Source organism: Acomys russatus, chromosome 4 (assembly GCF_903995435.1).
Source record: "Acomys russatus chromosome 4, mAcoRus1.1, whole genome shotgun sequence".
NCBI lineage: Eukaryota > Metazoa > Chordata > Mammalia > Rodentia > Muridae > Acomys > Acomys russatus.
In genome coordinates, this window is record NC_067140.1 from 71,154,674 (window position 1) to 71,169,681 (window position 15,008).

Genomic DNA, 15,008 nt, shown 5'->3' on the forward strand with positions numbered 1-15,008 from the left:
TTATTTCTCAGACTCTTGTGATACCTCAGTCCAGACACTCTGAATTGAATACGTTGTTCTACGTGAAAAACCTTAAGAACAGTAAGCACGGTGTGAGTTGTAGTTACTGCTGTCATTATATACTGTAATTCATCTTCCGGGTCTGTGTTTTCTTGTTTATTAGCCATTTGCCAGATTGTTTATAGTTTGAAATAATTTTTAAACTATGATATTTCTCCCTTATTCCAGTTTTCCATTTGTTTTCCCTTTCTTATAGTCTGTGGCTCTTTGCAGAAATAGTCAAATTAAATTAGAGTCCTAATGGCAAACAGAAGATCAGCCAGCTGAGCAAATAAACAAGCTCTAAAAACTCGAAAATTACACATGAGAATGGACAGCCAGCATCTTCTAACCAGGACAGACAGAAAAGCACAGTAAAGGTTTAGAAATGGACTGGGCTAATGGCACACGGTTGGACATCTTTATTTTTTGTCTACAAAATTGTACAAGGACAGTGTATCAGTAAGACTGATATGGGGTCCTTCCCTGGAGTCACCTTTCAGTAAAAGACTCCCCACTTATCATAGGAAATCTGTGACACCCTGAAATCCTAGACACTCGAGGAAAGCATATTGGATTGATTTGGTAGCCTCCCCTTGGCATACACACTTACCAGGGTCTTTGTGCATTTTGTCTTTCCACATAAGGGCTTTGTCTGGAATAATGAGGATGGAGCCTGGATTAAAAGGCAAGACTTTATGCTCAACCTGTGATTATTTTCTAAGTCACTTAGGTGGTAAGCTTCCGTTTCCTCATTTCATGAATGATACAGTTTAAAAAAAAATAATGGGCTGAAAATTTATTTCCTCCATATTACAAACTAATTCTCTTAAACTGTCTTAGACACAGGTCTTCAAAGCTTTGGCATTTTAGCAGAATCAAAAGTGTTTTTCTTATTCATAATCACCTTTGTTCTTAGCTCTAAGAGATGTCAGTTGGGTCCAAAGAAAGCACCCACTGAAAAGAGAAAATGCCCAGGCCTCAATAGCAAGGCCATGAAAATGAATAGTGTCCTAGAGCCGGAGCAAAACTCCCAAGTCCTGGAGCTACACCACAGCTGAGAGGAAGCAGATTGCCAAGCACTCCATCACTGCCTTAAGGTGTAGTGGGAGTTGCTTCTAGCTGTTGAATGGCTAGGCTATGGTTACATATATAACTTTACATCCACTCACATAGCAGGAGTCTTATTTATGGGACATGGTAAGCAACCCATTCTATGTCACAGCTATAGAACTTTTGAGGAAAAAAAAATCATGAAAGTCATTAGGAATTGCTATTAACAACGCTGTACAAAAGACATAAATAGCTCTAGCATACAATAATGGTCATTGGGCTCACAAGTTTGTAAGAGTTAGCTCCTTTGCACAACCTTAGCTCCTTGGTTCATTACAGGTCCGGGAGGTGCCTCCAGGGCTTTTGTATGGATTCATTTCCATCTTGGGTCTCTGTTCAAAGTTGAATTGTCAATCTAGGCTGTGTGTCACCTTCTACCAAATACCAGGGTGTGGCAGAAGTGCCACAGTAAAAGCAAAATGAGACTTCCTCTGTGCTTATGTTTGGCCATAACTGATAACGTATGATTGGCTAAAACAAATCACATAGCCTTCATATTGAAAGACACACAAAACTACATGCTGTGGCTTTACTATGAAGGCGTAGTTATAGCCAAAGATTATAAATACAGAAATGACTGAAATACCATGGCCAGCCATCCAGTCAGCCTGCCACAGAAGAAAGCTGACTAGATTCTGGTGCTAGCCTTGCCACCAGCAAGCCCTATATTCTTAGAAACCACTAACTATGCTGGGCCACAGGTTTGCACTTAGTAAAAGGAAAGGGTTTGACTATATAATTGCGAAAGTCCCTTTCCAAGACTTTGAAATCTTGTAGGATTTGATGGTATAATTGCTAACATTCCTTTCCACGGTTTCTACAGTAATCTCTAGGTGCCTGAGAGATAATTGCAAATGAAAATTTGAAAGGCATCTCAAAGCTCAGAAGTCTAAAGTATGGGGTGTGTTAAGAAATAGTAACATCTAAGGAGGGGCAAATTCAGATAGGGGCAGTGAAGGAGGAATGGAGGTGGACCTATGGGGAAAGGTACCAGAACTTCCTTGTGTTCTTCATCATGTGAAGAGCAAATTTCTTGTTATTTAAAGAGAAGTGCACACATAGGCAGTGCATCAGGATGCAAAGGCACATTAGAATGCTGGGGAAAAAATCGCATGATATTTATTTTCTATTTTATTTCATTTATTGACTCATTATCTGGATCAACTTAGTCTTTTGTCTGCCTTAGTCTTTGTTCCTCGTCTTTTCTTCCTATGCATTTAGAGTCCCCCATTCTGCCCCTTACCCTGTATTTTCTAGTGAATGCTCTGAAACCAACTCTAAGATCAAGAGGTCCATAATGGAGAGATTTACCAGAAAGAAGTCTTTCCGACTTGTGTGTGTGTGTGTGTGTGTGTGTGTGTGTGTGTGTGTGTGTGTGTGTGTGTGTACATGTGCTTATTTATTTTTGTATTTCTGAAATAAAGTGGAAGAGGGGGAGAATTCAACAGGAGGAAACTGTCTAAGGATCATTGTCTAAATTGGTCCCATACGAAGTATCCTGACACCAACAACATCTACATTTTCTGGCAGCTGGTCAGAAATGCAAATTTTTACCACCCACCACCCACTGATCTAATGGCTCAGAGCCTGAACCTAACAGACCCTAATTCGTTTGTTTCGTTGTCCACTAACTTTCGTGAAGTGTTAAAGCTTGCCGACAGCGTCTGTCTCTTTTTACAGAGTGTCGTTTTTTTTTTAAAGATGTGTCTCAACTGTAGAGAACATACAGCTTACTTGTGGTCTATAGTCATTTCTGCATAAAAGACATTGGCCAAGGTTTGCATTTTTATATTTTAGAGTATTATATTCAAAACCTAATAATCAACTATTTATACACACATAGCACACACTCAAGTTGAGCACCAAAAAGAGAACTTAAGCAAGAGAATGCTCTGCCTGGAGAATGACACTTATTATTTGTTCTACAGAAAAGGAGTGCACTGGGAGCCTCCTCCCCTGGGTACGATCGTGACAAGGTCATTGACTGATCCTATGAGTCCCAACTTTTAGCTGTAAACTCCTCAAAAGAGAATTGCCATTGTTACTTTAAGGCTTAGGCTCCATTGCCAACCCGCACACCCTATCCTGGTCGGAGCAATCCCTCCAGTCCAACATGTTCTTTTCTCCATACAAATCTTTTCTTATCTTAAGAAGATTCTTAGTGCTTCCTCCACTATGCCGCAGAACCACTCACAAATACCACTTATCGATAAGTGTATCAAAAACAGCAATAAACCAGAATCCAGCCCAAAAGGAGAGATCCAAGAAGAATCATGACAATTTTGCATTGGCCAAGTAGCCACTCAAGGGGTCTAAGTAGAAAGGACAGGGCCACTTAACAGGCAGAGTGCCAGATGTGTTTGTGGACAAATCCTCTTCTTTATCTCCTTAGTCAACACCATTTGTTACTAAGCAATCTCGATATGCAAAACCTGGCCTCATTTAAACCTGGAGGGAGTCAGTATAATACTCTGCCTTTTATATTTGAGACAAATGAAGAGCCAGTGAGATGGCTATGTGGGTAAAAGCATTTGTCGCATAGGCTTGATGTCCTGAGTTCAATCCCCAGAAGCCGAGAATGGAAGAGATAACAGATATACACATGTTCTAATGTAATGCTTATGTTTAAAACAATTGAAACTCCAATAGATTAAATGAGCTTCACAAGGTCAACTGTTTTTAATGTACACATTGGAGGAAGAGTCTTATCTAGCCCCTGAGTTGTCCTCCTTGCGAGAATCTCTGGCGACTGGTAAACCATGCTTTCCTTGCAAGCCCTTTACAGTAAGCCCTTTTGCTAGTTGATGTTTGTTTACGAAATGAAAGTTAATTTTATTGTTTATAACAAATGTAGTTACTTGCGAAAATTTAGCAAAAGCATATGTACTGTGATCATGCCCCTGATAAAAACACATCAGTTTATGTTGTGAATTCACGGTATTATTCCACACTGGCATGAAATGTCCAGTTTTCTTTCTTTTCCTTTCTTTTCTTAAATGCACAAGCTCTTTCCTCTTCTAATTTATTTTTTTTCATTTCTCAAGTATTTCCTACTTTAACCTAGAAATGTTCTGATCATCACATGCTCCTTCTTTAGATTTCGGTTGCCCATGGCAACCTTGAATTACAAGGTCCAATATAAACCGAATTTCACTAGAGATGTTTCTGATTCTGAGCTTCAGTTCATGGGCGCTGGCACCTGCTTGTCTGTATAGCCCTCTCCCACCTAGGGTTATGAAGGAACCCAGCATATCTGAATGTGATGTTTTCCTGCTGAGACCTTGCAGATTATAACTGCTGAACAGTTAGTTTCTGCTTAAATTTCCTGGCACTGGGTTCTTTATTCACATCAGCAATTTGAATTTGGAAGCTGTACTAGTTTTTGATTGTTGATTCTGATTTCCAATACCCCTGGCAAATGATTTTCTCCATAGGCCCCAGCAATTATTTTAGCTTCTTTGCCTACACCCACTTTAGTAATTCTCATTTCAAGGATATAGGCCTCTGACCTTACACAGGGCTTCTCCTCCACCCTGGTAGAGCACAACAGCCTAACTCTCCTCTGCTAGCAAGGAGCCTTTTACTGTGGAGGGATTTTTTTGCTAGTTTCATGACTTAGGACTTTTCTTATATTCAAACGCAGCCAAGAATTTAAGTAAATGTCATTGGTCTGTTTTATTTGGTGTTTCTCGGTGTTTAGATACAAAAGGAATTGCTCATGGATTCGTTTATATTGATTCAAAGCCTCATGGTAACTTATTCTAAGAAAACAGAGGAAAACAGATGAAAACTAGAGTCATAAAGATACAGGATATAGTCTGCTTTCTCGCCACAGTACTTTTTGAATGACCCTCAGGTAACCTGACTAACCTCATTCTGTACTTTTCTTAAAATTCATGAGCTTATTCTAAAAATAAGACAAGGCCTTTCAAGGCTGCTCAGGCTAAGTCTGAAACTACCCATTCTATAAATGTATTTGGAAAAGGGTTTTTTTTTTTCTGTTTTGTTTTAAATATCCATTTATCCAAGTGGGGACCTTGAAGCTAGAGAAATGTATTCCTTGCAATGATCATTGATTATATCACACATTCAGGGTTCTGCCTCTTTCTCATTTATTTTTAAAAAGAGATTATTAGATTTTGTTTTCATTTTAGAAAGACATTTTCATGCCCGAAATAAAATAATCATATTACCCTGAAATTGGGAAATAGAAGAAATAAAAGTATTCGCGATCCCCATGCACTTTATGTTTTCATGTTTCCTTTCATAGTAGTTCTATAGTTTTGAACGTTTCTCATATTCACAGGAGATGTATACAAGTCTAGGTGGACTTTGCAGTTATCATAATAGCAACATGATGGTCATGTCATGCTGCATAGCTTTCCTATTTCTCTGCTTTCAGATCTATTTACCAATTTATACCGACTTGCATGGATCATATTTTGTTAACTAGAGCCCTTTCACAGAAATACTTGTGTTTTGTTGATTTTTAGCTGTTTATTTGATTTACTATTTTTGTCATCTTTCACAATAAGTTTCAAAATATTTTGTACAAGATAATATATATATATATATATATACCTACTTCCCAAACACAAAAAAAGATATAATTTAATAAGGTTAAAAGGGGGCTAGAGAGATGGCTCAATGGTTAAGAGAACTGACTGCTCTTCTGCAGGACCTGGATTCAATTCCCAGCACCCACCTGGTAACTCACAACTGTCTATAACTCCAGGATCTGAAATCTTCACACAGACATACATGCAGACAAAACACCAATGCACATAAAATAAAAATAGATAGATAGGTAGAAAAATAGATAGATAGATAGGTAGATAGATAGATAGATAGATAGTTAGAAGATTGGCAGGAATTGAATTTTAAGTATCTATGGTAGGTACTACTGGCAAAAAAAAAAAAAAAAAAAAAAAAAAAAGAAAAAAAAAAAAGAAAAAGGAAAAGAATAAAATATCCTAAAAGATCTAATGAGAGCAAACTACCTCTGTATCTGTCAAAGGCAACACAACTACAGGAAAAATATAATTATTTTAGACAGACCTTAACAGGCAGCTATTCTTAGTCAAACATATTCTGGGAATAAAGAGAATCTTGGAAATTTTTGAATGCTTCTTGGTTATTTCAATAGATCATAGTATTGAAACTTTCTGCATAAAGATGACATATAGTATAGAGGTAAACACAGTAATACTATCAGAAGGAAAAAATGTTTGCTATCTTTTTAGAAAATTGAATAGGATAAGAAGAAGCTATACTGCTATACTTGAAATTGGAGCCAAACACAGTGGTGTACACTTGCAACGCCGGCACTTAGGAAGCTGAAGCAGCAGAAAGATCATGGGTTCAAGATGAGCCTGGTTAGTGTAGTGAGTTCCAAGCCCGCCTGGGCTACATAGCATGACTTTGTCTCAAAAACAAAACACACACAAAAACATTTGAAATATAAGTGTGCACCAGTGGCTCTTCAAACTGTATTTTCTAACCATCCAGTGAGGCAGCCTGCATGTGATTGAAAGCAGGAAGCACTTCCAATGTCCAGGCCTGGGTTTATCAAAGCCTTCATGGGAGGAACCAGAGCTTCCTCGGAAAGCAGCTGCTTCCAAGGTTGATGCAGGAGCCATCTGATACACACATGCATGCACGCACACATGCGCACAATTAGATACTCAAAAATCAAAAGGGGCATTCTAACAGACCTCAAAGCCAGCCTAAAAGGATTGCCTCAGTCACACACCAGACACTTGAGCTTCAATATAAACAAACAAGGGCCACAAAACTGTTAGAAATGATTTGAGTCCAAGGAATAAGTAAAAAAAAAAAAGAATTGTCTACAGTTATTTGTGGAAGGAGAGACAGAGAAGAGGAGGTTGAGGGGAAAGAGGAGGAGGAAGAAGAATTATGTAACTAAAAAAGTACTACTCTCACAACTTCTTATTCAGACAATTTGTAATTAGAGAAAAAGAAAGAAACCTTTAACCTTTTGCCTTGTCTTCAGTGGAGAACTTTAGTCCAGGTTGAAAGTCCGTGGTACACACTGGTGGTTGTTTTGCTTTTTGGGCCAGGGTCTCACTGTTCATTATAGAAAAATACAAACTAAATATGAAATAGTTAATAATCACTACCTACCTCCAATGAGGACCAAAGAATTACCAATTATATAAGAAATTACGGAGGAAAGTTCTTACATATCTAGAATTGGACCTCACAGCATAACTGTCGATTGAAAGGACAAAAACGGGTCTTGGCAAAATCAAGGTGCAGCAGTTACCAATTTATCTAGGTCTCAGTTACCATCACTGATAATAGACCCAGCTGACCTAGACACCCACAGACTTGTAGTAACAGGAGATAGAAACAAATACCAGCTGAATATTCTTGCCAACTGAAATGTTTGTGTTCCATTTAATGAAGTCTGTAGTTAGTTTTTAGTTTTCATGAGCCAGTCTGAATGACGCCGCAAACAACTAAGCCACATAAACTCAGAATGTGTGTCCAGTAAGAAAATGAGACAAGACTTCTAAAATCTGAGATAGAGATAAATACCTGATTTGGGAAAAGTGAGAAAAACACAACCACAAAAATATTATGATGCATGAATTCTAGCATCTGGCTTAAAGGTAAGCTAGAAAGGACTTGGAGGTGATAACATTTGAAATGTTTGAATAACAATTAATACCTGTGACTATTTTCCGGAAACTGATTAAGATAGTGGAAGAAGATGTCCTTCTTTTGAGGTGTGATGAGGTGTTCATGTTGTCAAAAACAGTTTCAAATGGTTCAGCAGATATTTAAAGAAAGATAATAGAAAACGCATGTTTTAGCAAAGAAAGGTAAAGTCCAGATTACTTACGAAGGTTGACACTGGGCTGTGCTTTTGTTGTCTCTGCTGTTCACTTCTTTTTTTTTTTTTTTTAATTTATTCTTGTTACATCTCAATGGTTATCCCATCCCTTGTATCCTCCCATTCCTCCCCCCCCCCATTTTCCCATTATTCCCCTCCCCTATGACTGTTCCTGAGGGGGATTTCCTCCCCCTGTATATTCTCATAGGGTATCAAATCTCTTCTTGGCTACCTGCTGTCCTTCCTCTGAGTGCCACCAGGTCTCCCCCTCCAGGGGACATGGTCAAATGTGAGGCACCATAGTACGTGAGAAAGTCATATCACACTCTCCACTCAACTGTGGAGAATATTCTGACCATTGGCTATATCTGGGAAGGGGTTTAAAGTTTACCTCCTGTATTGTCCTTGGCTGTTCACTTCTTTTGCCTCTACAGTCAACAGCATAGTGCCTTGAACATCCTTATGCTTGTGGCCTTAAGCCAGATTCCCAAAGGCAGACGTACCCAATCAAAGGGTGTGTATGCTGTCCTTACCTTTCTCTTCGTTTCTTTTTGTTAGTTTGTCTTTGTCTTAAAATACTTTTGGGATTTTTAAAACAAATATATGTAAATGGGTACTTATAACACAAAATAAATTAAGTAAAATGCTGTCTTCTGGGGAAACAGGGACGGCTTTGAGCAATGAGGCCTTAGTTCTTTATCCAAACTGATCTTAAACTCATGCCTCGATGACCCTCTGCCTCATATCTGAAAATAGCCGAGACTAAAGCCACCACAAACAGTTCATGCTGTCTGCCTGGCACGTAAACATGCCAGTTTCAAACCACTTGGATCCCAGTAAGTTAGCAGTTTCTCATGCAGAACACAGGAAAAACCAGCTTCTTAGGATCTGCCCAGCTGTACTTAGAGGTCATTTGTAGCACAAAATTCATAGGAAGCAGAGAAAGGGCTTGCTCTCCACTTGATGCGAAGTGACAGTGAAGATGACAGCAAACTGCCACCCAGGCATGACTGCCATCCAATCATATCTAAGGCTTATAGTCCTCAGGTTAATGCAGAATCCAAGTGCAAGGAAACTGCCCTGGCATGGGCTTCAGGGCCCATTCTGTCTTCAAATGTGACACATCAGGAGCTGCCCTCGTCCTTGCACTTGAACCCACCTGTGATGATCAGGCACCTGCTAGCTACAGCCTGAAGCTAGCCTCTGAAGGGGGCACCTGAGAGGCCCACGCTCAACCTGGGTGGACACCCCTGCCTTCCTTCCTTCCTACGGATAACATCAGATTACTGCTCCGTGTTGGAAAATGTCATTGGACTGACACATATTATTTTGTTTGATTGCTGACAATAAAATATCAGAAACTCTCATGTGAAAAATTCAATGTTTCTTTTCTTTTGTTTTTAGCTTTTTTGTTTGTTTGTTTTTCTTCAAAAACTAAAATTTGACACAGCTCAGCTAGAACCTGGTTGTTGGCATCACCTTTGGTTTGGTCCCATCATCTCTAGCTGCAGTCCCAGCCCCTCCTATTCCCTCTTAAACAGCCCATTTCTCTCACGTCCCTTGACTTTCTTGGCCCCTGTAATCAACTGTCCTTGAGCTGCATACTAGCTCTGAGTGGATGGAGCTTTTTCAGAATGACTCCAGAAGTTTGCCTGTATACATTTTATAATTTTTTTTACAATAACAAGTCATTAGTTTATAAGAAGAGAAAAATAAAAAGAGAGAAAAATGTCTAACTTGACATCTAATAATAAATACAACTTTAAAATTAGCTTATTAATAATTGACTGACTTTTCTAAAGAATAGCATATACAGTATTTCATCTAAACTGTGAGGCAATGACCTAGTTTAGAATGCAACAAAACCTCCTTCTACATCATAATAAAAGGAAAAGTCCAGGATAGTTATGACTTAGCCACAATTAGGCCAATAATTACAATATTAAGCATGATATTAAAATTAAAATATCAAAATTAAGTCTTTACAGGAATCAATTACCAACATCTTTTAAAAAATGTTGCCTGGTTTCTTGGCATTTTCTCCTATTTTTTAAAAGCAATGATGATGATGACAATGACAATGATGAATCATTTCTGAAATGCTATGGTGTCTTATATACAACATCTTAAAAGAGACTGTCTGCTAGGTCAGGTCTGACATACTCAAAGCTGAAGATCTATCTATCAAACATAAATAAATCTGGCCATCTTCTGTGTCCACAACACAGGTCTCATGCTGTTCTTCCTTTGCTTAGTTTGCTTGGAAATGAAACCATTCACATGTGTGCTGAATGGAAGGCTGTGAATTGGTAGTACATTAGACCTGTCATCAAGGTGGGACTTCACTTCTGCAAACAACTGAGCTGCTACACGGAACCGTGGTTTTTTCTGGACTGTTGGGGCAGTGGTGGACAATGTGTCTTTTTGTCCATGACTCTGCAGTGATTTTTTGGAACTCAAAAATTATGGGGCTATGTTCATAGTATTCTTTTTTTTTTTTTTAATTTTAATTTATGTGCATCGGTGTAGGGGGTGTCAGATCTTGGAGTTACGGACAGTTGTGAGCTGCCATGTGGGTGCTGGGAATTGAACCTAGGTCCTTTGGAAGAGCAGGCAGTGCTCTTAACCACTGAGCCATCTCTCCAGCCCGTTCATAGTATTCTTTCTCAATCATAATCCTATGTATTTGGGGCCTGTGCCTCTTCATTGCTCCATTGGTCCAATATAAGTCTCATTTCTCCTATCTATCTATCTATCTATCTATCTATCTATCTATCTATCTATCTACACATCACATAAATATTTTGTAATTTCTTTGCTAGGGGAAAAAAGTTGATTTTGAATACACAGGCAAAACCATTCTTCAGACTTCATTTGATATATATGTTAGAGGAAGTCATTCATCAAGATCTAGAATCCAAGATAGGAAAATGTTTTCTTCAAGGTTGCCAACTACAAATAGCCAAAACACTATGAATGTAACATTAACATAATTCCTGATTGTTTGGTGGTTCTTCCTGCTGTATGTAGTTTGTTTTATATATATATAATAATATAAATGTATATGTAAAAAATATTATTAAAAAAAGATCCAGAATCCATTATTTTCCATCCTTTCAGACCATTTTTTTTTTTTTTAAAGAAATCATGAGTTTTTATTTGGAAAAGGAATGCATTTATATACCATGAGTGCAACAATCCAAGAAGGCCTGGTCCATATTCTAACTGCACAACTAAGCCTTTCTGCAATAAAGTACATGGGGAAAACGCAAAAAGGAGCCTATATGAGGCCACAAATAGTCCTAGAGCTCTCATTCTTGCAGAGCTTATCACAGATTTACCAACATTCTTTTGTATTTTGAAACTTTGGGAGTTTTAGAGTTGCAGAGATGATTACATATAGATATCTAGATTAAATAGCTAAAACTTGGCAGAGTATCTCTGGCCGAAACAGCAATAAAGGATTTGAGCTAGTGGATGCTGTCAAGTGCTGACAATGTCCAGACAAGAGGCTCAGACCCACAAGGGCAGTCAACTGAGAACTGTCTTCTCATTGGAAGGTTCGAGTGTCAAAGGCAAGAATGGGAGGGTTCCCTTGTTGCTGCAGATGCAAGACGTACAGCCAGGATGTGGCCAAAATAGAATTGGGGACTTAGAGGAGAAGATAATAAGTGTCAGGAATGTGAGCCAGCTGTATTAGCATCATGCAGAACAGCTGAGAATGCAGAGGCTAGGCCCACACTCCCCTCCTGAGGGAGGGTCAAGGCCAGGCCCAACATAGTCTGTGCATATTACGAGGCTGATATCAGAGCACCACAATCTCATGGACTTCCTGAGTTTTGTCTCTCTGTTTTGTATTTTAAATTTGCCATGTAGCTCAGGCTAGTCTTGTACCCATGGTCATCGCCCTGCCTTGTCCTCCCAGATGCTGTTAGAAAGTGTGGCCTCAGGCCTAATAAGAATAGTGGAGGAGCATTGTCTTCAGGAGATTGTATGACATGTAAAATTCAGAATTTTCTTTGGACTCAGACAACAGAGACATCTTGTAAGCATCCCTCACTGGTACGAGGAGCTCACTTCTGCATGAGAAACATGCTTTTACAACATTTAATAGCTAAGGCAGCTACCTAAGTCTGCATGTGAAGAAAGACTTCCTTGACGTTAAAAAGCTCTTTCAATTTTCCAAGACATAAAACAGACAAAATAGGAAACATTTAAAAGGTAACTGTAACACTTTAAAAGATGAATAAAAAAAAATTTAAGTGAAAAAGGCAATAAGAAAGTGATTAAAAAAAGGAGAAGTCATTGCAAAAGTTAATGTGATACCTGAGTTGTGTTCATTTGAAAAAAACCTCACCAAGCTGCTCTTTAAGTCAGCAGTTCTCAACCCGTGGGTCATGACTCCTTTAAGGGTCCCTTTTTACAGGGGTCGCACACCAGACATCCTGCATATCAAATATTTCCACTACAATTCATAATAGTACTAAATTGCAGTCATAAAGTAGCAATGGAAAAATTTTATGTTTGAGGGTCACCACAACATGAGGAGCTGTGTTAAAGGGTCACAGCACTAGGAGGGCTGAGAACCACTGCTGTAAATGTGCCAGTGGGCTTGAGGTATAGGTCAGTGGGAGCAGGTTAGCTTAGCAAGCACAAGGTCCTGAAGAAACAACGATACTAACTGAATAAGCAAACTAACACCACTCAGTCTTGGCTTCCCAGACTCCAGCTGAAGCCCTGCCCTTGAAGTTCACCCTCCCGCTCAAATTTCACCTCAGCCCACCTCTGCCCTGTTCATGGTTGGCCTTGACAATTCCTGCTGCTGACATTACTTAATCCCTGAGTGTAAGAATTGAAATCATTATATACTAGTCTGCAAACTTTTCGACTGTGCTTATAGGTGTGTTTATTTGTCTTTGTCAAGTCCTTAGGCTTGTTGCACCACACATGACCAGAACTTGGTTTTCAGCTGTGAATGAATGGTATGTCCTACTAAACTGTTATTTCTCTTCACTACAGATGAGCAGTGAATGGCACCTTAGGTCCATTTATCTGCTCCGTGCCCTTCACACATCTCTGTGAAAGGGTTTCTGTATGGGTCAGTTGAGAAATACAACCAACCTCAAACCTTGTCCTTTCTTGATGTTTCTCAGCTGCAGGTGGAGCTGGAGCAGGAATACCAAGACAAGTTCAAAAGACTGCCCCTGGAGATCCTGGAGTTTGTACAGGAGGCCATGAAAGGGAAGATCAGCGAAGACAGTACTCAGGGCTCTGCCCCTCCCTTCCTGGCCTCAGACCCTGGGAACCACAGATCTCCCTCCAGTGAGGAAGTACAAGGAGAGACTCCTGGAAGACAGTTTGATACTTCTCTGTGATGATCCTGCCAGGTCTTCCAGATATGCATGACTACATGAGCTCCAACGAGCTCTAATGACAGAGATCACTGCCTGGGCCATCTTCCTGAGAGACGTCTCTTAGCCTAAAATCCACACCAAAGGGAGAGTTCCAGAAGGTCTCATACCCCCATTCCATGTGTCATGTGGAAACTATTGCCAGTCTAGAGAGAAGAGTGCATGTATGCAGGATTTTTCTTTCCAATAGTAAATTAAAAGCAGGCAGCTCCCAGGCTCCATGGAACATGTAATGAAGGACAATGTCTTCTTAGAAAAAAACAAAAACAAAAACCTTGAGCTCGTGTCTTCATTGGAAGCCCTGGTGTAAAGTATTTCAAAGTAATAGAAATAGTTTGAGAAGTGCATAGCAGCATTTAACGCTACAGAACATCCCACTTGGAGCATCGTTTCCTTACCTGCCCCGCAATTCCATGTTTTCAAGTTAACATGTATAGTAAATTGTTTCATCCTTTGCTTTGCAGGCACTGGTGGCTTGCAGTTTGCTAATTTATTTATCACAGAGGCATCCATATTTGCTACTGACATGGCTTTATTAGATACCATAGTGACTCGTATAAGCTGGTTCCTTTTATTTAAAAAAAAAAAAAAACAAAACAAAAACAAAACACTCGATTGTATCATTTCCCAGTGAAGCCATTCCATGGTTAGCAATATGGGTTGTATATTTGGCTGGACACCTTCGGGTATCTGTCGGTTGTTGACCTGAAGCTATCAAACAGCTACAACAGGTCTGTTCTGTTGAGTAAGAATTGAGATGATACGTATTCATCTGGATTTCAGCCAGATTGAACAGGATCCAGTGCGTTATTTTCTCGTCAGATATTTTTTTGTGTGTGGTTCATTTATTTTTACTGTAGAAAGGAAGACAGAATATTTATCTAAATTCACATGTATAAATGATAGACATTATCTCCATGTATATATTACACGTCTGCACCCAACCATATAAGTGCGCACACACATACATACGCATGAGTGTACATGTGTGTTTGTTAATTGGCAGTGACCCAAATCTCTTCCATAAGATTTAAAAGCAAGTTCAGGGATACATGGACAGAGAAGAAATGGGTCAAATATATGTTACATGGATATTAAATTATATGGAAATGCTAAGAATCAGTTTATGGAGTTATTAGAATTTAGAGTATGAGGTTGCTAAAAAAAAAAAAAACTTTGCAGGATAAAAATTGGATTTTAAATATCAGATTTTGAGCTTGTTTTGATGATAAGAATATGCAAAACTGCATAGGAAATAGAGTGCAACTGTATTACTACTATCTTCAATAAATTTTAACTGATTAATTTCAAATTTTATTCTAACAGTAATAAAGCTTTGGTTATATTTTAGTTTGTACATTTACTTCAATTAGTCATGTCTTTTTGAGTTCTCATTTTATTCTAAGGGGAAATAAGAGAAACAAATTATATCATGCTAAAGCTAATAAAGGCATTATTAAAAGGTCTTAATAATTATTATTATATAGAAAAAATATGGTTTAGACGGAGAGACAAAGAACATTAAAACCCAGCAATGACATGCCCATGCCTTCATTTAATTTTAAAGTGAATCTGTCTGCTTATCA

At 38.7% G+C, this 15,008-nt stretch overlaps 1 protein-coding gene across 2 annotated transcripts in view; it reads left to right on the top strand.

Annotated features, from left to right (window-relative positions):
* The window catches only part of Plcb1 (phospholipase C beta 1), a 690,315-nt gene extending 676,619 nt beyond the window's left edge, over positions 1-13,696 (top strand). Inside the window, exon 32 of one of the 2 annotated variants that reach the window (XM_051144700.1) lies at positions 13,165-13,696. In XM_051144700.1, coding sequence (XP_051000657.1) covers positions 13,165-13,386 — 222 coding nt within the window. In that variant the 3' untranslated portion in view covers positions 13,387-13,696. The remainder of the gene's footprint in view (positions 1-13,164) is intronic. The other variant, XM_051144701.1, reaches the window with a different exon arrangement.
* The last annotated feature ends 1,312 nt before the right edge of the window (positions 13,697-15,008 follow it).